A 24020-nucleotide genomic window follows, 5' to 3' on the forward strand; every position below is an offset into this window, starting at 1 on the left:
TTATGCTGGTTAAATTGTTTCATATAGTTATACACCGAAACAATTTGTATTGTAAAATGGTTTTACACTAAATAGTTTAATGATTTTAAATATTGATTATTACTGAAACCATAAGTATGGTTTAATTGTTTAAATATTGATTATTACTGAAACCATTAGTCTTGTTAATTGGTTTCAAGATATTATACACTGAAACCATTTGTCTAGTTAAATAGTTTCATACTGTTATACACTGAAACCATTGGTCTTGTTATTTGGTTTCAAGATGTTATACACTGAAACCATTAGTCTAGTTAAATGGTTTCATAGCGTTATACACTGAAATCATTATTTTAGTTAAATGGTTTCATATGGGCATTAGTGCCAAGATGTTATACACTAAAACCATTGTTATTAAGTAAAACATCACATAACCATTTTACAAAATCATGCTACATAAAGCAAAAAATCATATAAAGCAATTAGGGTTAGTTTAGTTGAAAAAAATTTGGATAGTATGCATGAGATATTGGATTCGATCATTTCTTTATTGTAAAGAAAAATCGATATATATATATATATATATATATATATATATATATATATATATATGTAATTAATGTATGAGATTTTATTTATATTGTGATTATGATTGATAAAACTTAAAATTAAATTGTATGTTTGACAAGTATGCTTTATATATACATGAACCATTCGTTATTATGTTGGGCTTCGAGGGGGTGTATGACGAAAATTAATTAAAAATGAATTTTTATAATATATACTTCAAAGGAACAAAGGTTATTATTTAATTGGAAACGGGGGGCGCGCTAGAAATTTTGGGGGGGGGCGCTAGAAGTTTGGAGGAGGGAAAAAAATTGGGGACGCGCTAAAAATCTAGGGGAGGAAAAAAAATTGGGGGGCTCACAAGAAATCTAGAGAAAAAAAGTGAAAAAAAACCTGGGGGGTGCGCTAAGCAAATGGGGGACGCGCAAGTAATGAGGTAGTATATGGGGGGCGCGCGAGTAATGGATTGCCTAATTTTGGGCTTGGGCTGACTTTTGGTTGACTTTTGGTGTAGGAAGCAAATATGGTGGGTGTAGGAAACAAGTTTATGCATGGTGCATAAGTTTGGGCTTATGCACCATAACCACACCCACCAATATATACTAATTAAGCCCATTAGTTCGAGGTAGATGAAGGGGAGGGAGTAAGGGTTTTGACAAAGTCAACTCAACTTCGCTTTTCATTTTAAAACGATTTATTTATAAGATTGGACAAGGGATTGGACAAAACTAAAGATTCTTGTCCCCACTGAATTATGGGATATAACTTTTTATTTTCTACACAAGTTGTCTAAAATAATATTTCATCCAATTTTAATTATAAGCAAAATTTACTTTTTAGATTTATATCTAGACTCAATTAAGGCCGTTGATTATTCAATGAATGTAAAAAGTGGAATTTGCTTATAATTAAGGTTGTAAGGAGGAAAGACCATTGATATATCAATAGTCCCTGCAATTACACTCACTTTTGATATTAGTCGCTCTAAATTTATTTTAGACTTTTCATCCTTGCAACTTGGAAACAGATGAATATGTCAAGTCTTTTTGGTGTGGTGGGCTGGTGGCACACCAAAAAGACTCTTTTTTTTTTTTACTTTTACCATTGCTGTATTATTTAATTTGTTATTTATATATTATTGTTTTATTTAACTAAAAAAATTATAATTTGTCAAAAAAAAAAACTAAAAAATTATAAGCTGAGGCTAACAGATGAAGAACGCACAGCAAGAACATAAACCAGATGGACAACTTTAGTTAAAATATGTCCACAACTAGTAGCCTCACTTGAACCCGAATCGTCGTTGGTTTCCATGATCACTAGAATATTGTAACCATCGACGAGACTAACCTCGTAGTAACCGGGGGAGCGCCTTTCGTTGCGGTTGATTTTGCCGGAATCGCAGTCACCGTTTGAGCATCTTCCGTTGTCGGAATCATCGAATTTACGACCGGTTGTTGCCCAGAATTTACCCGAGATTGGGACCAAAAGCAAAACATTTCCAAATTGCAAGGATCAAAAGCCAACAAAAAAAATGTATAGGGACTAGTACCAAAAGTGAGTGTAATTGCTAGTAGGGCAGGGACGGAGACATGAGGGCAAGTATGGGCTGAGGCCCCCCTCTTGACATATTTTTTTTCTTCCATATACTTATATATATATACACATATGATGTATGATATTTGATAATTAACCACCGTCTGGCAAAATAATTGTAGAATCTGCACCCACCCAAACTTTTTGTTTGTTTTTGTTTTAGTAATTATAACAATTAATTCCAAATCTCACAAAATTAGCCTTAATTTTCTCAACGTAATTAAGTTAGTTCTCATTATCTGAACCTAATGTTTTGCAATTGTGAGATTAGCCTACTAATTTGATATTTCCATCTTCTAGTTTTGGTAATCATCGACGATACTTTCAAGCTTCTTGGTTCAAAAAATTTTCCAGTTGGTTAGAATATTCACCTCACAAGGATGCTGTATTTTGTTTACCTTGCTACTTGTTCAATGACAATCATGGTAATAGAAATGATGGAAGAAATGCTTTTGTAGAAGTGGGATTTAGAAATTGGAAAATAGTCAATGATGGAAAGAAATGTGCATTTTTATCTCATGAAGGAGTTGGTCCTAATTCGTTGCATAGAAAGTGTTTGAAATTTTGTGATGATTTACTAGACCAATCTCAGCATATATTGAGAAAGTATTAGATAGACAAAGTGCTGAAATTATTGCAAGCAATCGCTTACAGCTAAAGATTTCTATTATAGCGGTTCGATGGCTCACATTTCAAGCATGTTCTTTTAGGGGTGATAATGAAAGGGTTGACTCATTCAATAGAGGAAATTTTATTGAGCTAATAAAGCTTATGGCTTCTTGTGATCCAAATATTGATAAGGTTGTTCTTGGAAATGCTCCAAAGAATGCTCAATATATCGCACCTAATATTCAGAAACAAACATTGTCAATTTTTGCTAGAAGGGTTCGTGCTACAATATGTGAAGAGATCGGTGATTCCAAATTTGGTCATATAATTGATGAAGCTAGAGATGAATCCAAAAGGGAACAAATGGCTGTAGTTTTGAGATATGTGGATAAAGATGGGTATGTTCAAGAGAGAGTTTTTGATCTCATTCATGTTCCTGACACTTGTTCTTTAACATTGAAGGAAGCAATTTTAGGTGTTCTTTCTCGTCATTGTCTTGATGTTCAAAATCTTCGTGGTCAAGGATATGATGGAGCTAGCAATATGCGTGGTGAGTGGAATGGGTTGCAGGCATTATTCTTAAAAGACTGTCCTTATGCATATTATATTCATTGTCTTGCCCATCGGCTACAACTTGCTCTAAAAGACTGTCCTGATATGAATGTCTTATATGTTCCTAAAAGAGGTCGGGCTCGTCCAAATATTACAGTTGAACATTATTATCGAATTAATTTGTTCATTGCTATTTGCTACACTTGACACTCAATTACAGGAGCTTAATTGTCGATTTTGTGATAATATGGTGGAATTAATTACTTTGAGTACATCTTTGGATCCAAGAGATCATTACAAATCATTCAATGTGGAGAAAATTTGTGAGTTGGCTATGAAATTTTATCCTGGTGATTTTACTGAACAAGAGAAGTTTCATCTTAAAATACAAGTTCAACACTTTGAACTTGATGTTCCTTTACATTCTGAATTAAAAAATCTATCAACAATATCTGAGCTCTGTCAAGGATTGGTGAAAACAAGGAAGAACTTGACTTATCATTTGATTGATCGTTTAATTCGTTTGATATTAACTCTTCCTGTTTCAACTGCTACAAGCGAGAGATCATTTTCTGCTATGAAGATTGTGAAAAATAGGCTGAGAAACAAGATGGAAGATGAATTTCTAGCTAATTCTGTGATTACTTACAGCGAGAGAAAAATTGCTGAAAAGTTTGATACGGATTCAATTATTGATGAATTTTATGATATGGAGGAATGACGTGTACGCTTTAGATAAACAATGTGAGTATATTTAAGTTATATTACAATTATAATTTATTTAATATTTATTATTTAATTATTTCGGCCCCCCGTATTATAAATTCCTGGATCCGTCCCTGAGTAGGGGTGTGAAAAAATTCCAAGTATCTTTAACCACACCATTAACAAAATCATATCCAATATTAATAACCAAATCCATTTTAGAAAACAAAAAAACCACACCAATCCAAGAACTCGGGACTCATTCCATTCATTTTTAAATGTCGTTTTAGCATAAAGATCTTCGATCAAGCGATTTGATCAGTTTGAATTAATTTGACTTAAAAAATATAAATTTTACATCCGGTCCAACTCAATTAACTTTTATCGAGTCGGGTAACGGGCTTGGTTAAAATCGGGCCAATCCGACCCGTGAACACTCCCTTTTAATAATTCACAAAGTTTCTTGTAATAAATGTCTTTTGTAAGATAAATCTTTTGGCAACTATGAGTTTGGTGAGTCGAAAAAATTAGCTTTTAGCTTTTATCTTAGAGCTTATAAGCTAAAAGACCTATTTGGTAACAGTCTTTTCAGAAAGAGCTTTTAGCTTATTTTACTGACTTATAGTTTTTTTTCAGAAGCTATTTCAAGTAACTTCTGAGCTTATAACTTCCAGCTTTTCATTTTTTCTCCCTCTTTTACCCTTATTATTTTAACTAAAATCAACATTTACCATTTATAATTTATTATCATTAGAATTTAAAATAAAACAAGTAAATACATGTTTTAACGTTGCTTCTTTTAACTGTAAAAAAAAAAGACGTTGCTTCTTTTAAAATCACATGTATATAGTATGTTTTAATGTTGTCTTATTATATATTTTCAAATATGAAGCCTAAAGCATATTATTTTTTTTATCAATTCATAGGTACGTACCTTACTATAATTTTTTTTTAAAACAACGTACCTTACTATAATTAACCATTATATTATATTGTGAATATATTTTGTTGTTATTTTTTCATAAAATATATCAGCTGAAATGAAAATATTTTTTTTTAAAAAAAAATTAAGCATATAAAAATTAGTTTAATAATAATATTTGAAAGATATATTTATTGAATTAATAAACTAAAATATTGTACTAAAAAAAATAAAATAAACTTAAAATATTAAATTATAAGTATCTTAAATAGTATTAATTTGATAAAAAAAATTATTTAATTAAAGATGTTCTTTTATGTCATTTTATATTTATCAGTCAGTTGAACTGCTGATTTTACCAAATATGAAATTCTGGTACACAGTAGACAAGTGTTGTCCATGATGTTCAGACACTTATCGTAACACTTGTCTTAACAGAGAGAACAATAAAGCAGAGTATTAAAAACAGATACTGAAAAGCATAAACAACACACATAATTGTTAACACAGTTCAGCCTAACAGCCTAATCTGGGGGATACCAATCCAGGAGGAAATTCACTATCAGCAGTATTAATTCAGAGCTAAACTCCCCCGTTTACAACTCCTCACTTAATCCCTACCCAATGCAACTTATACCTAGGAACTCCTAGATATGAGACCCCGTCTCACTCCCCTCAACCTTACAACCAGCAAGGATTTCATTAACAACAGAATGGAGACACTCTCCTTGACAAAGATGAAGACACACTTCAATGACATTAACACCTAGCCAACAACTAAGTTCACAATTTGGAGTTGCTTTAAAGCTTCCTCCAAGTACAATTCTCAACTCATTACCAACAGGTTTCTGAGTGAGGACATAGTGACCATCTCACAGCCCGAGTGGTTCACGTTATACCAACTCTCCTAGAGAGTGGCTTAAAGACACGAAACCCTTAAAAGACTACATCTTTGCTATTCTATTTTTGCTTCCAGTTTCGGTGTATAAAACAGGGTTAGCAGCACCCTTTAAATAGCAGAGCCTCATGGGCTTTTCACAATGCTTCAGCTCCAAGAAATCTTCTAGATGCAAAATATATATTTTTACCAAATCTTTCTTTGCATCAAATATTCCTCCCATAAATATATTTGTTGTAAATATATTTTAAAATTAAATCTTCTTGAAGCACAAAGATTTATTTGAAATAAATCTTTTATATTTTCTGCAGCAATCTTCACAAGATATATTTTTGAAACAAATATTATATTTTCTAAAAGTTATTTTATTCCTTTAGAAAATAGAACTAGGGTTCGGCTGCCTTCAGAAACAATAGACCACGTGCGCCTTGTTGTGTAAGAAACCACGAAATAATTCTTCAATCAAATCTTCGAAAGATTGAATGTAAAATAATAAAACCAGCTGGCGCACAGTCAGACACACAGGTGTTGTTCCAATGTGTACGTACATCTGTCTCAACACTTGATGTATGCACATATGTCTCAACACTTGGCTAAAAGATGTTTTTGCAAAATATAGCCATCATACAAAAACCCAACAAAATACTTCAATCAGCTTATCAGCAAGAAGCTATCAGCCGTCAACCATAAGCTATCAGCTAGCTTATTGGTCATAAGCTATTTTTGCCAAACAGAGTCTATGAGAATTTATGATATATGCAATGGGTAGGATATGGGTTTTTTTTATAAGCATGAGTAGAATACTATATTACTCATCTCATACCTACTGTTTAAACAAAATTGTACTCATCCCTAATTACATACCCACATTGGTAAGAACCTTTGTGCCCGTATTTATTTTTGGGTCTTGCTAACGAGTGCCCCCGGGGCACTCTTTAAGCATTCCATTTAAAGAAACTTTTTATTCAAAAAGTTAAATACTACAATTTCCAATGCGTTGACTTTACGCATTCCGATAAAAATTCTATAAAAAGCTTACTATTTAAGGGCTTAAAGAGTGCCCCGGGGACACTATTTAGCATTTGCCTTTATTTTTTATGGGTATTAACCATGACCTGCATTTTTTGCTAAAAATAAACTTTCTGTGCATCCATTAGTCTTCCACTTTTACACAATCCATCAATAAGAATATTATATGACATGTCTGGTTGAATACCCATATCTTTAATTTTTGTTAATAAAGCAATTGCCTTGTCAACAGGGTGATTTTTGCATAAAGCATCTAATATAGAACGATAACTAATTATATCAGGTGGTTGACCTCTATCATGCATCTCATTGACAAGCTCCAAACAGGGGCGGATTCAAACGGGGCGGATCCAGACATTAATTTTCGGTGTGGCTAAATTTTTAAGGCATTATTGAAAAAATTCATCGTTATCTTAATAATTCAGTTAAACAACGAATAACATATAACAAACCAACAATTCAGAAAATTTCTATTGAAAAAATAAAATTAACAAACTAACATATTATATCTAGAAAAGCACAAAAATTCTATTCGAAAAAAAGAAACAACTATAAATAATTGAATATATGTGAAATCATACATATTACTATATTGTTTGACACATCTCAAGATTCTACTTGGACCAAAATATATAGACCCAAAATTTTACTAGCTTATAGTTTACTTTTATAAACTAATTCAATTAGCTTATAACTTATTAATTTTTATTCCAAGTTTACCCATAATTAAACCTATTGTTTTATGTCATTTCATATTTATATGCCACAATCGTTAATTTTACTCAATACTACGAATTCAAGTATTTTTCACAAACAAAGTTAAAGTTGATTATTATACAATTAAAGTATATAACTTAAAATAATACACTATGTATAACTAAAGAATTGAAATCATTAATAGTGGACTATAAACTAATATTTGCACTAATATTTAAACTAATATGTATCGAGAGACTTACAATCATTAATAATAAACTCTAAACTAATATTTACATCAATATTTGCATGAATATGTGTACAGAATAATTTAAAATTATTTATAAAATTATTATTATTTTTAAAAAATATTTGGGCTAGGCTGGTGTGGCCACACATGTCAGCCCTGGCTCCAAAGCATATGAGATTCTTCCTGATTTGCAAAAACCATCAATAAGGGAATTGTAAGTTACCACATCAGGTATAATTTTTCTGCAATGCATTTCATTGAAGAGATTCATGGCTTCATCTACCATTTTAATCTTACAAAATCCATTAATCATGATATTGTAGTTATGAACATCAGGAGCCACTGCCATCTGAGCCATACTGTTGAATATACCATTGGCCTTGTTAATTTCTTTAAGTAAGCAATATCCATCCATTAACGGTCCGTTTGGTGCGCATGATAAGATAGAAATGGGATAGGATAAGAAGTTGGATAAGAATATGATAGGATAAACACTTATCATATCATGTGTTTGGTGCACAGATGATAAAAAAAATGATATGATTTTATTTTATTATAAAAGGATATCATTATTTTATCTTATTATATGTTTGGTACACTTGGTTTTTTCAATAATCAAAAAGAATTTAATAATTTTATAGAAAAAAAATATTCATAATTGTTTCATAATCAAGAACTGATGAACATAAACCATTATTTTTCAATGGATACAGAATCACGATTGCTTCAATTTGATCCATAAAGCAAACAATTTATTTCAATCAACAAAGCACATATTTAGGAACTGAAATACAAAATTAGGGGAAATCAGAGATGAGGGAAGCACATCGATGGGAATTATTGGGACAGAAGAAGGTGGAGTCAGTTGCAAAGAATGAAAACAAATTTGGAGTGGTTGCAGCGAAAGGAAAAATAATTGGGAGAGAAGAGGCTATTTATAGAATATGGGAGTCGAAAGAGAGTCTCTTGTGAAATAGAAAATACGCGCACTAAGTTTGTGCTATCAGGTTGCTAACCCACCTAAAACTAAGGATTAAAATAACAAAGAGCCAACAGGATAGGATTAGTGATAGGTTTAACTTATTCTTTCCTATTTGTGCATCAAACAACGGATTTAAACAGAATATGATAGTATTATCATATCATGTCTTCTTATCCTGTGCACCAAACAGGCCCTAAAGAGTTATAAGTAACAACATTAGGTTTAAGACCTTTTCTGATCATCATAGCAAACATATTTTTAGCTTCTTTCACTCTTTCTTCCTTACTAAATGCATCAACCAATATACTAAAGGTATAAATACTATGGTTGATGTTTTCAAATATCATTTTATTAAACAAATGATGCAAAAGCCATTAATTAAAGCATTGTAAGTAAAAACATCGGGAAAAACTTTCTTAGCAGTCATTTCAAAATATAAATCAAAAGCATGACTAATAAGTTTATCCTTGCACATACTATCAATAATCGTGTTGTATATTATCAAATTAGGCGGAACCAGTTTTCCTTCAACTCGTCTCAGCAACTGTAGGGCTGCTCTGGTTTGTCCAACTTTACATAAACCACTGATCAAAGTCCTGTAACTAACTTGATTCAACTGAAAGTAGGGACAAGAACCTGGATTGCATGCATTCGTTTTTTTGATTTAGTCATGCAGTCGGGCTACTTGTAGCCGTCCGATCAAGATCGGACAGTCATAATTTAAAAGCTTATTTATTGACTACATTTATTTAAAATCCGATCATGATTAAACGATTATAAAGTGACTGCACCAAAATTTCAACTGCACCTAATCCATTTTTCTGAAAGTAGTGATGTGTTGGTGATGCAATTGAGAGAGTTTATCATTCTTATTGAGTTTGTTGAAAAGGGGAAGCGACCAATGAAAACAAAAGCAACAGTAGCGTACCTTGAAAACAACGACAGTTAGTGTTGTGTTGCGTTGGAATTGGAATGAAGACTGAAGAGTCCTGAGTTGTTTGTTACTAACATCCAGGATGAGGTTGAGATTAAACTTGAGGGAATAATTTACTGCAGGCAATCTGTTCTAGGATGGATAAAAATATCTTGGATTGTTGGATCTATAAAACTGATTTTTTTTTAATTATAAATAATTTTTTTTTTTTCCTCTAAAAAAAATCTATTATTTTATAAATTATTTTTAGGAGCTTTTTATTTTTAGCTATTTTCTGATTATTTTTAGCTTTTGATTATTTTAAAAATTTATAACAAACAGATGCAAAATAATTAAAAGTGATTATTTTTATTAAAAAAATGATTTTTTTTCTAAATTAAGCTATAACAAACGGCCTCTAATCTCTATAAAATGGGCGAGTTCTATCATGAAATAGTTGACGGTGCATCACTTATCAATAATCCTATAATAAATATGAATTTTATAAAATCCATCGTTGGATTAAAAGTTTATATTATATAGATCATTTATATAAATTTTTTAAAAATTTGAAAATCATCTTATGTATTATTGAAACCTACCAAGATTAACGGTATTCAATAAAAAAATCGTAAACCGTTAATCTTGATAGGTCTCAATAACACATCAAATGATTTAATTTTTTTTTAAAATTTGTATGGATGATCTATATGATATAAATTTTCGATCCAACGGTGAGTTTTCTAACATTTGTATTCGTATCCTAATATAAAAATTCTGCATTTAAAATAATATAAGAAATTTAATGCTTAAAAATAAAAACACACAAATTCCAAGAAATAATTTTTTTTTTTAAACTTGGTATCCGGTCTTAGGACCGACTAATCCAAGGGGACCAATCCCACCGCCCACTTACGGGGGCCATTTTTAAAGCCAGAGTTTTTTTTTTGCTCTGTATGAACTTAGCCCACCGAAATTGGCACCAGTGGGAATCGAACCTGAGACCTTGAGAGGAGCATACTCCAAGGACCCAAGCCAACACCACTCGACCAACCCCAAGTGGGTTCCAAGAAATAATTTCAATACTTGCTTCCTTCGTATTCTCCATAAATTTTTCTAAGAAACAATGCTAATTCAATCTTAAAAGACTATTGTAAAACAAATAATTAGAGGACACAAATATTATTACTCTTTTGCTGAATCCATTGAAACCTAAATATATTGTGTTCCCTGAGGGACAAGTTTTCATTCAAAGCCATTGGAAGCACTATTTGCAATATCTCTTTCAATTATGTGGATTAAGAGAAGAAGAAAAAAATCAATATATTAAAGTATAATAAAAAATAGAAGAAAAGTACAGATAGGAAAAAAAAAAACTAATTTATTTTTCCTATTGACCAAAATGTAAAAAACACCCTTCTTTGAGTTGCACCTTTCAAACAAGATAACAATTCTTTGAGAATTGGCAAATTCTAAGTATTTTATCATTTGTCACCATTAAGATGATTAGAATGAGTTTGTGTCACTTTAATGTTCTCTGTTCTCCAAGAAGAGTCCACTTGTGGAAGTTGATATTCATCTGGTTTCAATGCCAAGGAAAATTCAGGCAATGTTGGAGCTGTCTCCATGATCCTGAAATTAAATTAAATTATAACATTTGTTTTCGTTATTCCTCTCACTTCTTTAATTTTCGAGTAAATAGTCATTTTGAACCCTAAATGAGTAAAATGTTGTCACTATGCATCAAATTTACAAACACATTCTTAAGTGTCTCTTTTGTTTATCGACCAAAGTGACTAGTGGAAGACACATTTGGGGACTAACTATACACACATTTAGGTTTTATTTATTTATTTGGATACATTCAAAAGACTAATGTGACCGTGCCTCAAACAATTGAAGACTAAAATGGTTGTTTACTCTTTTTTCGTTAACTACAAGAATGATTAACCAATTGCTATTTAAGAAACAAGTTACTCATGAACACTGGAGTATTTACCTTTCGTGAGTGTATAGATCGCGATTTATTCGCACCTTGCTTGAAGTATCCTTAGGAATTTTTTCAGAGAGATACTTCATGGTCCCCCAAAGTGGTGGATTTCTGCATGATGATTACAAGTTAGATGGGGCTATAATACAGCACAAGACCAGCATTGGTAGTATATCAAATCATTGAAACAATAATTCTCGATGAATTCTGACTTATAAATTCTTTTCAAAAACTGTTAAGAGCTATTGTAGAAGAGAGGAATAAGGATATTTCCCGATCAAAATTGAACTGATATAATAAGTATTTCTTAAGTCGGTTTAAAATATGACTTAAAAACTTAAAACTTCTTTAAGTCACTAATATTAAGTCAGGTCCAGAATCAACTTAAAAGTCATTTTTAACCGACTTAACAAGTGTTTTTTGCACTAGTCCTAGAATAACTAAGCAAAGTCTAGTCAAAGATTGTTCCAGCCAAATTCGGTCTATAGCTGGAACAAATTTTGGCTAGAGTTTACTTGTCTCCCACTGAGCTCTGGATTATTAAGACCTCATCTCTTCTCTGACAACCGGAAGATTAATAAAGTCATTATGGTATTTAGATATTAATTATTTATGTTTTTATTATATCTTGTATTGGTAAGGGTAGTTTAGTCTTTTTCTAGTATCTAATATTTATACTCTATTGTAACCTTTACTCTTCAAGTTTTGTTCATTGTATTGAAACCCTAAATCAAATTGTCTTTCTCTTATGTATGGTTATCATTCTTAACATGGTATCATAGAGCATGGTTCTTTCCACTCATCAATTTGAAGAAACACAGCAAAGAAAGGGAGAATGATATGGTTAGTTGGTTTTATGAAAAAAGAAAAAAAAAATCGGTTTTGATTTAGTAAAATTTGGGGTTTCTTGAATCAATTTGGCATTTGAGTTTATTCTTTGGTGTTGCAATCTCATCTATTCAATTCTTTCCATTTGTTCAATTTTAAATTCTTTGAATCCTTGAATTGGCATTGATTTTCTACCCACTTTGAATTTGGGAAATCATATACTTATATACTTTGAAGGAATTAATAGGATTGATATTCCTATTTGTGTGCTGCCGCTGCCACGTGAATGGTGTTTATACTTTATAGGATCTTATATCATTGGGTTTATTTCTTGCTTGTTGCAAGCATACAGTTTGTATTTTGGCACATTGTGGTTGTGATTTTTCGGCACATTTTGGCTTGTTATTTTTAACGGCAGTTTGGGGATTATTTGGTACACTTTTGTTTTATTACGAGCTTTGTTGTTGGAGTTCTGTCTATTGATTTGGTGATTGGTGCTTCTGAAATTTGTCTTCCGCTGATAGGCTACCACTTACTTTGTTACTCCGATTGTTTGTTATGGCTAATGTTGTTGCTGCCGCTCCTTCTCCCATTGGCTCTAGTATTGGTCATGTATACCCACATGAGACTACTTCACGAGTGTTTGATCTTGCTGAGCAATTCCAAAAGTTTCTCGCCACTCAGCCTCATGCCACGTCTGTCTCCTCTATTAAAGGTTTGACCCCGTCTAATTTGTCAGGTACATCTTCCATATGGGTTCTTGATTCTGGAGCATCACATCATATGTCATATGATTATAAGTCTTTTTTGTCTTTAAATCCTACATCACCTATGTCAGTCATGACTGCCGATGGCACTCCTATGCCATTAGGAGGAATTGGGTCAGTGTCTACATCTAATTTGTTTCTTTCTGATGTTTATTATATTCTTAATCTCACTTTGAGTCTTGCTTCTGTTAGTCAATTGTGTGATTCTGGTTACTCTGTTATGTTTTCTTCCACTCATTGTCATGTGCAGGATCGGCAATCTGGGAAGTTGATTGGGACAGGACGTAGACATGGGGGACTTTATGTTCTGGATGAGCTGAGAGTTCCTGATACTGCAGCCTCAGTTTCTACTTCTGATATTGATTTATCATCTTTTCGTTTAAATTTATCATCTTCTAACTTTTATTTGTGGCATTCTCGTCTTGGTCATGTTTCTGCATCTAGATTAAAATACTTAGCCTCTACTGGAGCTTTATGAAAGATGCAAATTAGTGATATTTCTGATTGTTGTGGTTGCAAACTTGCCAAATTTTCTGCTTTGCCCTTTAATAAAAGTGTTTCTATATCCAAAGCACCTTTTGACTTAGTTCACTCTGATGTATGGGGTCCATCGCCGGTTCTTACCAAAGGTGGATCTAGATATTATGTTTCTTTTATTGATGATTGTACTCGTTATTGTTGGGTTTATCTTATGAAAAATCGTTCTGAGTTTTTTGAAATTTATCATATGTTTCGTGCTATGGTTAAGACTCAACACAATGCTGTTATAAAGTGCTTTCGTTGTGATTTAGGTGGTGAATATACTTCTAATAAATTCTCCGAGTTACTTGCTTTTGATGGTACTATTCACCAGACTTCATGTACTGATACTCCTCAACAAAACGGTGTTGCTGAAAGAAAACATCGTCATATTGTGGAGACTGCTCGTTCCCTTTTGTTGTCTGCTTCTGTTCCAAAAGAGTTTTGGGGCGAAGCAATTTTAACTGTCGTTCATGCCATTAATAGAATTCCATCATCTGTCACCTCAGGTTTGTCTCCCTTTGAAAAATTGTATGGTTCTTGTCCTGATTATTCTTCTTTGAAGGTATTAATTTGGTTCTACTTGCTTTGTTCTTCGTCCACACGTGGAACGTGATAAATTGTCTCCTCGTTCTACAATATGTGTTTTTCTTGGTTATGGGGCTGGTCAGAAGGGTTATCGTTGTTATGACCCCTCAAGTAAAAAATTGTATGTATCTCGTCATGTTGTGTTTCTTGAGCACATACCATTTTTTTCTCTTTCCTCTGATTCACATGATTCTAGTAGGTCTGAACTGACTAAGATTGATCCTTTTGGTCTTGATAATAATGTTTCTAGTGATTGTAATTTTGAGAGTTGCAGGGATGGTACTACTGCTACTCCAGATATTGATATCCCCCTTGTCCCCACGGCTACCCAACAACCTCCTACGACTGTTGATCCGCCGCCTCCTCCTCGTTATCCCTCTCGTGACCGTAAGTCTACTCAGTTACCTGATTTTGTCTATCCCACTTACTCTGCTTCTTTTGCTTCTTTTCTAACTTCTATCCACAGTTTGTCTGAGCCATCTTCTTATGAAGAGGCTATACTTGATCCACTCTGGCAGCAGGCAATGACAGAAGAACTTTCTGCTTTGCACAAGACAGATACTTGGGAATTAGTACCTCTTCCTCTTGGAAAACATGCTATTGGGTCTCGTTGGGTATACAAAATCAAAACTAAGTCTGATGGGTCAGTTGAGCGCTACAAAGCACGCCTTGTTGCTAAGGGATTTTCTCAACAATATGGTATGGATTATGAAGAAACATTTGCTCCAGTAGCCAAGATGACAACTATTCGTACTCTTATTGCAGTTGCATCTGTTCGTCAGTGGCATATTTCTCAAATGGATGTTAAAAATGCATTTCTTAATGGTGATCTTCACGAGGAAGTTTATATGGTACCTCCACCAGGTGTTTCTCATAATCAGGGGGAAGTGTGTAAGTTGAAGAAGGCCCTATATGGTTTGAAACAAGCTCCACGAGCTTGGTTTGAGAAGTTTAGCACTGTGATTACATCTCTTGGCTTCCGCTCTAGTGATTATGATTCGGCTTTGTTTGTTAGAACCACTTCTCATGGTCGTATTTTACTCTCATTATATGTTGATGATATGGTTATTACAGGTGATGATGTTGATGGGATTGTTGATTTGAAATTACAGTTAGCCAAACAGTTTGAGATGAAAGACTTAGGTTCTCTTCGTTACTTCTTGGGTCTTGAAGTTGCATACTCTCCTAGAGGCTACCTCCTCTCTCAATCCAAGTACATTGCAAACATTCTTGAACAAGCTCATCTTTCGGATACAAGAACAGTAGATAGTCCTCTTGAGTTGAATGTGAAATATGCTCCCTCTGATGGTGTTCCTTTACCAAATCCCACTTTGTATCGTACTTTGGTTGGCAGTCTGGTGTACCTTACAATTACCAGACCTGATATTGCGTATGTTGTTCATGTTGTTAGTCAGTTTGTTGTCTCTCCCACTACAGTTCATTGGGCTGCCGTTCTTCGCATTCTTCGCTATCTTCGAGGGACACAGTTTCAGAGCATTCTATTTCCCTCATCCTCTGCATTGGAGTTACGTGCTTATTCTGACGCTGATTGGGCTGGTGACCCAACTGATCGTAAGTCTACCACCGGTTTTTGTATTTTTCTTGGAGACTCTCTTATTTCTTGGAAGAGTAAGAAACAAGATATTGTCTCTCGCTCCTCTACAGAAGCCGAGTATCGTGCTATGGCATCCACTACTACTGAAATAGTTTGGTTGCGTTGGTTACTTTCTGATATGGGTATTCCTCTTTCTGAACCAACTCCCATGTATTGTGATAATAAGAGTGTCATTCAAATTGCCCACAACTCGGTATTTCATGAACGCACAAAGCATATTGAGATTGATTGCCATTTCACTCGTCATCATCTTCAGCAGAGAACGATTACTCTACCGTTTGTCTCATCCTCCTTGCAGATTGCTGACTTGTTTACGAAAACGCTTTCCACTAAACGTTTTCGTTTATTGATTGACAAACTCTCGATGCTACCTGTTAATGCATCGTGAGTTTGAGGGGAGATGTTAGATATTAATTATTTATGTTTTTATTATATCTTGTATTGGTAAGGGTAGTTTAGTCTTTTCTAGTATCTAATATTTATACTCTATTGTAACCTTTACTCTTCAAGTTTTGTTCATTGTATTGAAACCCTAAATCAAATTGTCTTTCTTTATGTATGGTTATCATTCTTAACAGAATGCACTTCATTTACTATAGGCAAAAGAACTTCATATGCCAATGCCAAATATATGTATTCTCTATACTATGGAGTTATGGACTCAAATTATTGATTATAAATCATTAAGGATCGACATTGGCATAAAATTTGTGCTACTAATCCAAATTAGGCTATTGTTTAAGCCATGCTAGAGTCCAATTTTTCCAATATTGCTTAACTAGAAACTTGATTCATAGTAAACTAAAGTATTACATAATGGAAAAAAATGGTATTATAGTTTAGTATTTTTACATGCACAACACAATCACATAGATTTCATTTGCATTTCAGGTTCATTATTATCCCCTACTTTTGTCATCCACATTCGCGCAGTTAGCAGAAAGTAAAAACCTGTTTTCTGAAGACAAATCATGTCATAGAAGTGTGTAAAGGGGAAGACAATAGATAACCTTGACAATGGAGGAGACGTGTTGAATGCGTCACACAATTTCTTGCTTTCTTTGAAATATTCATCTGCTGCTTGCAAAGCAGCTACTGCCATCCCATGAGACTTCTCTGTATTTCCCTCATCAAGAATCAAACCATGATAATAATATGCTGCAGCCTGGTAACATACCATTACAACAAACATTTTCACAACATCATTCATATAACTTGCTTTTGTTGAATCCCTCTCTTATACTCATTCCTGAATTACGTATGAATATGCTAAATTTACAGTAAGATTCAATCCCCTCAACTTCGCAATTTGACACATAAACTCCGTATTTAAAATCGCAGATGTAGTCCATGAGGTGTCAATTCAGTAGTAAGAGTCTGGCTTTATAACCTTAAGCGGTAGTATTCAAATCCCTTTAGGACGGTTGTAAATGTAGAGGAAAATAGATTATTTATACTTTCATCTGAATTTATTTGCAGTAGAAAATCAATAATTCAGAAAATTTTGTCTGTAATAATACTACTATATGCAGAAGACATAATAACCGAATACCAAGATGTAAATAACGGAGGGGAAAAGCATATACCTTAGCTTCAACATATTTCCATTTGACAAGAAGGTGATGTTTTTCGCCCCAACCATTTGATAGCGGAAGGTTCATAATGTTATCTTGAGCCTATAAAACCAAAAGTGTAATCAAGGAAATGTATGTAACAGAAAATGCACACATGTTAAACACATAAAATCAGCTTATAGAAAAGAAAAAACATGTCTAAGGACATAATAATACAATCCAGGTCCAAGGGGAACCAAGTCACCTGTTGCCAACATTTCAACATCTCGCATGCAAGTCTACGCTTCACTGCAAGAGTTGCTTTAGCACTATCAATCGCCATTCCGAGTTGTATATCTACACCCTAGAAAAGTAATTAAAAGCTAATAAATAAACATCGAAAATGGATGTGAACAAGATTATCAGTATCTAGTATCTAAACATTAAATATATTCATCTTTTCCTAGTGAAAGATTCACCATACAAACTAATTTTTTCGAATCACAGCATTGAGAAAATTTTATGGTGGACAAAGAATGCAATGTCAATATTCAATGTTTTCAGTGTTGAGGTAACAATTTTTTATCTCCATGGAAAACATGCGCATGATATTACGATAGATGCATTATTATACTCCCTAGCAATGCTAAATCAACAGTCGGCGTACTCAAACTAACTCTGTGAGAAGAATAACTAAACAAATTCTGCTCGTTAGAGAAACACGTTAGCTATATCCATCGAGGAGAAATAAGACAAATGACGTACACTTGATGAGTCCGGATAAAAGAAACATCAATACCTGTCCTAACGCTTGTAGAGATTGTGCTCGGAGAACTCCTTCTGCTAGGTCAACTGGTAAGTTTCTCCTAAAATCAAAACCAAAGTAATACACATCAAAGAAATGAAGAAAATTGTTTAGATTCAACAAAACAAAAAATGTGACGATCAATTCGTTGCATAGATTAGATAATGTACAAACCTGAGTTCTGCAGGTAGCTGTGGAAGAACATGTTTGACAGCACAATCAAGATATCCAGAAGCCTTTAAGAAGATATCAATAGAAGTTCGTCTGTTTTCTGTTAGCAGATACCAAAAGCTGAACTTCATATAATTGGATTTGGACAAAAATGGAAGGAAAAAAAAAGACAAAGAACCTATAAACTTTTTTTTTTTTCAGTTTAATTTGACTATTGTGACAAATTAGTAATTACTAGTCATTAAAATGTACGTGCACACATACAGAAGAAACAAGATTATTTCTAGTGTAAAGCAACACAATTTTGAACAAGAGGTTCTCCTAGCTTGATTGTTGCACGTATTCGCACCCATAAAAGCATGAGCATTGCACCAGTTTGTGGATAATGCAATTGCGTTCGATCACTTTATTCAACTTTGCGTTCGATCAAGTTTGTTATGTTGAAATTACAATTCTGTCTGCACCAGTTAAATCTTTGCATATTTCTCAACTTGAATCGATTATTCAACAATCATTGCTGCGATTTCATTTTTCTGCGTCTGTCTTGGTATTGTTTCAGCACCAGATCAGACACCTGCTTTGTATGCATGGTGCATAGTTGCATGTGAAATTCCTTGGTTCTCCTCTGCCGGATTTCACTCCTCAATCTCGATCTTTCTCACAAGCTCTCGCAGATTCTTATGATATTCAGCTCACGCCATAGCCTATGTGAATGGTGATTCCTTGAGCATCGAAATTTCTCAAGATGAATACATTCATGGTATTGAAGGATGCATGGAAGATTGATCACGAGAAAAGATGATAAACCACTCACAGCAAAGGATCTTGAAGCTAAAACTCGTGTCTCTTTGGAAACCTTTAAGTCAATGGAAGTTGATTTCTCTTGGAAGAGGTTTCTTTGATTTTCAATTCTCCTCAACTGAAGACAAGAGGAAGGCTTGGTCTGTTGGTGCATGGAATCTATGCTTATCCAAATGGTCCTCCGGTTTCAATACCGTGTGGCAGCTGCAACCTCATGTTCAGGTTTGGATTCATATCGTGGATTTGCCACAGGAATATTGGCGACTTAAAACATTGTTTGAAATAGGCAGTGCCATTGGTACACCATTATCCTTGGATGATGCAATGCAACCAAGAACAGTTTTTTGGCCATTATGCAAGGATTCCTATTGATATGGATTTATCAGGTAGGACTTTGATGAAATAATGGTGGAAAGAGAGGGATATGCTTTCTATGTTTAAGGTGTTTATGAACGACTACCCTCTTATTGCATTCATTGTGAGACAATTAGGCATTCAGTTGTTAACTGTAAAAAACTGCACCCTCAGATTGGAAAAAATAATAATGATCCTAAGCACACCAAAGAAGATCCAACCGTAAACGAGGCTTGGAGAATGATAACAATGGTAATCATGAGTAGAATGATGACCGTGTGAGATGCAAAATGATAACCATGATAATCATAATATGCAGAATGATGATCGTGAACTCGGGAACTTGAGAAATGAAGCATGAGGAACAACCTCAGCAAGAGGATCATCATGATGAACATTTACACCATGAGATGCAGTTTGAGAATCAAACTCATCAGGATTCACTGATTCAAATGGAGCTTGCTTCAGGTAATAACATTGAAGTTTCAGGTTTTGTGGTCTTTTTCTCCTAGTTTATCTAAAAAAATGTCAACATATATTTCGCGGTATTACTTAGTACTTACCGTCCGATACTTTCTGCTGATGACCATCACTGGATGATCTTGGAAGCAGCAACAAATTAGCCCGTGACAGTAGTAACATTGCCATCAAATGCAAAACCGACAACACCTCATACCAAGCATTAGACATGGTTGTTTCCTGTAAAGAGTGCTCAAAAGTAGTCGGAGAAAATTGATCAGCATTCTTCGATATACAAGGTACCTTCCAAATTAAATCCATAAACATTTATGAAATTAAGAAGTTACCTACCTCTTTATCATCCTCTTGATTCATCCAAACAAATTGTACTTTGTATTGTAAATGGCTTCCTACACCATAAATATAGTTAATAATCAACACTTGTCTTAAAAAGAGCATACATCAACCACAGGAATCTAGCGCAAGTGGTTGGTGTGCAGAGTGTGCAAGTAAATCTCGAGGTACTCAGTTCGATTCTTACTGATAAAAAAATAACATATGCATACATCATGTACTAAATACTCATGGACTAAAACAAACTTTACCGTCTTTAACTAATCCCAGAAGAACCGGCAAGTAATCTTCAAGAGCCTGCAGAAGAGTAGCCAGCGTCGAACCACCTGAAGACGAAATCAAACGACACCAATGCATCAATAAACTGACCAAACTTAATTATCATAAAATAATTTTACTTTTGCTTAAAAAACTAACCATGTTGAGTAACACTTTTTCTTTTTGTTCTTGTAATTGTTGGACCTTCTTGGCTAGCTATTACAACTATACGCGTTCTAAGAGCAGATAGCCGTTCAATTAAATTCTTCGATAAATAATCACCAAGTGATTGAATAAAATCAACAGGTTTCGGAATTCTTAAACCAGGAACATATACTGAAACTTCTCCGATACTCCCTGGCCGCCTTCTATTTCCACAAGAATCCTTTGGAGTTGACCCTATGCATCCCATGTCTGAAAATCTTACTATACCTTCTAAATGCAGATACAAATAAGTTACAATAAATCACTCCAAGAATCTCTATTTCAAATGATATAATGAATCACTATTAACTCTAACATCAAGTTATGTAAACTTAACAATAAAATTAATCTCAATCACTTATACATGTTTATTCATTTTGTTGAAGTATTGTGATTTTAAAGAACACTTACATGGAAACTAAGAGATTAAGACTAAAAGAGCACTAACATGACTAATTAAATGTCAAGTTGCCAACCAACAAAAAGTGGTATTAGGTTACTCACGAGAAGCATTACATTTAACTTGTAATGGCACCCTCCATTCTCCACATCATTACTTTATAATAAAAACAAACAAATATTTTATTCATTAGCATTATTTTTATACCCTTTATTGGGCTCTTGTCATCATCAGCATTAATGATTGTCTCTTGTTCATCCACTCCTTCATAAGCTAAAAAGCTATATAATAATCTGATTCACCAGTGATTGACGCTGGACTTGGTAGGGAGAATCACTGTTCGATCCCCCGCAAATGCGATTGGAAGGGAAGCTGAAACTACTTGATGTCATAACTGACCCCAACCCAATTTATGGAGATGTCAGACGATGTTTTCATAAGCTCTCTCAAGCAGAGTCAGTAGTGTTTATATCAATACATAATAAAACAAATAAGACAATCCAACCATAACCTTAATCTAATATGTAAAATTAAGCACCATTTAACAAACAAACCTTGTCCTTTGCCTTGGTTGTTGACTAGTCAAGTCAAAAGTTATGGATTTTTCTGCACATAAAATTCACAGGTTGGGACTTAAATTTAAAAAAGAAAATTTAAAAAATAGAGATAAAAAGAAATAACATCACAAGAACAGCATGAGATATGACAAGTGATGTCCGTGTCAATGTTTAATTAATTAATTAATTATGCCAACAAGACAAGAAAAAAAAGTTCAATAAATTATTAAACCAATGCTTACACGGTTATAACAACACTTAGTGGCTTCAAGTAATAAGTTTATAGATTTGTCAACAAAAAAAGAAGTAATAAGTTTATAGATTGTATATTTCATGAAGAAAAGAGATGAAATTCAGCAAAGAAGGACAATATTGAGGAAAGGGTATCCAAAAAGAAATCCAAAAGAACTAAACAAGCAACAATTGGAGAAACACAATTTATTTATCTCTTTGGTGTGCCAATTCATGAAACAACTTGCCTTTTGGCAGCTTCACAAACAAAATAAAAAAATTAAGGGTTTAATTACATTTTTAGTCCTTTATTTTACAAGATCCATGATTTTTTTCACTTTTGGTCCCCCACCCCATTTTTTAATCAACGGGTAGGAAAATAGAGGACCAAAATAGAGGGGCAAGAATGTTTAATTTTAAAATAGAGGGACCAAAATCGTGGAACTTGTAAAATAGGAGGACAAAAAATGTAATTAAGTCCACAAATTAAATATATTTTTATTTCTTCAAAATATATTAATTTTTATTTTTTAGTCATTTTAAAAAATTTCGTTTAAATTTTGATCCTCTAAATTTTTTATTTTCAATTTAATTCCTATTTTTTATTTTCAATGTAAGAAAAAGTTCCATACTATGTTCAAAATAATTTTTTGTGATAACATATTATTAAACTTTAAAATATAATTAGTTTAACAATATTATTATTTTTCAAGTAATCTAGTGGCTAAAATTCCCCCTTAAGATGAATAAATAGAGTGTTCGGAGTTCACATAGACGGTGACTTACATGTCACGTCAGCATATGAGGTAAGACATGTGAGTCATTATCCACGTGTGCGTTGACTTGGTCAAGATCAATTGGGGTTTACCCTTTGCAAAATGGTAAAGTTAGGGTGCCAAAAGTGCTATTATGAAAGTTATAAGGGCAAAATCGTAAGTTTGTGAAAGTTAGGGGGTTAAAAGTGCAATTTAGCCTTTTAATTTTTTTTTTGAAAGGTTGAGATCCACACTTCATTCCCTCTAGTGAAATTGTGACCGCTGCGAACATGCAGAACTAGATGGTTCCTCTAGTGGGGGTGATGAGTTTAGGTACAAAGGGGAAGAGTACATCTAAAAAAATTAGCACTCCAACGTTGAATTAGTAACAACTTATGATGAATGTGTATGAAGTGTGTTTACCAACTGATTTGAATAATCGTCTTGTGGGTTCCACTGTATGAGTGAAACGAGAAATACATATCTCATAACAGATGTCATTTATCCTCTAGGGGCAGTGCAACATAAAAATATGATGGACAATGTATCATGAGAGTGATGCGCCAACTCATTGTGTCATGTAAGCAATTTTTAACGTCAAAGACCAAAGTGACCGATATATATTACATACTCCTTCCGGTCTCGAATATAAGCAACAAAACAAAAAAATTGAAAGTCTCGAATATAAGCAAAAGTCTATCACATTTATTATGTTTATTATCAATATTCCATGTTTACCCTTAATGATTACACTGTTTTCACGGTTTTCAACAAAAGATAAAGATAAAAGTGGAAATGTGATAGTTTTTGTTCTTATGATTCAATGCACTTTATCCACTTTCTTAAAGGGTGTGTTTTTTTTTTTTTTTTAATTTTTGCTTATACATAAGACTAGAGAGAGTATATATATGAAAAAAATTGTATTTTTTTTCTTTTGAGTAGTCGAGTAGAGACCACAATAAAAGCTAACCAATTTTTTTTTATTTCCTTTTTCATATCAATTTTGAAATTGCTAGCAACATAAATATCTTATGCCCCCCCAAAAAAAAAAATACTATATCTTACCAAAAAAAAAACATAAATTAAAATTAAATATATAGGAACATATTTTGA

At 33.3% G+C, this 24020-nt stretch overlaps 1 protein-coding gene and 1 pseudogene across 1 annotated transcript; one reads left to right on the forward strand and one right to left on the reverse strand.

Annotated features, from left to right (window-relative positions):
- Positions 1-2138: 2138 nt before the first annotated feature.
- Positions 2139-4042, forward strand: LOC123905102 (annotated as a pseudogene).
- A 6846-nt stretch (positions 4043-10888) lies between these two features.
- Positions 10889-21499, reverse strand: LOC123910013. The gene is made up of 12 exons (XM_045961035.1): positions 21376-21499; positions 20920-21195; positions 20754-20828; positions 20500-20558; positions 20253-20388; positions 18538-18634; positions 18358-18424; positions 17824-17922; positions 17592-17681; positions 17016-17170; positions 11698-11799; positions 10889-11330 (listed from the first exon to the last, which is right to left on the reverse strand). Exons 2-12 carry the CDS (start codon positions 21170-21172, stop codon positions 11183-11185), a joined length of 1281 nt encoding a protein of 426 aa, XP_045816991.1. The 5' UTR covers positions 21173-21195; positions 21376-21499; the 3' UTR covers positions 10889-11182.
- Positions 21500-24020: the final 2521 nt, after the last annotated feature.

This window comes from Trifolium pratense, linkage group LG2, assembly GCF_020283565.1.
Source record: "Trifolium pratense cultivar HEN17-A07 linkage group LG2, ARS_RC_1.1, whole genome shotgun sequence".
Classification (NCBI taxonomy): domain Eukaryota; kingdom Viridiplantae; phylum Streptophyta; class Magnoliopsida; order Fabales; family Fabaceae; genus Trifolium; species Trifolium pratense.

Bases quoted from the DNA above. Each gene is read 5' to 3' on its own strand.
- LOC123910013 (XM_045961035.1), bottom strand. From the start codon at position 21,172: ATGGGATGCATAGGGTCAACTCCAAAGGATTCTTGTGGAAATAGAAGG. The intron at 18,635-20,252 runs GTAAGTACTAAG...ATCTGCTAACAG, and splicing joins TCAGCAGAAAGTATCGGACG to AAAACAGACGAACTTCTATT. The intron at 18,425-18,537 runs GTTTGTACATTA...TTTTGATTTTAG, and splicing joins CAGCTACCTGCAGAACTCAG to GAGAAACTTACCAGTTGACC.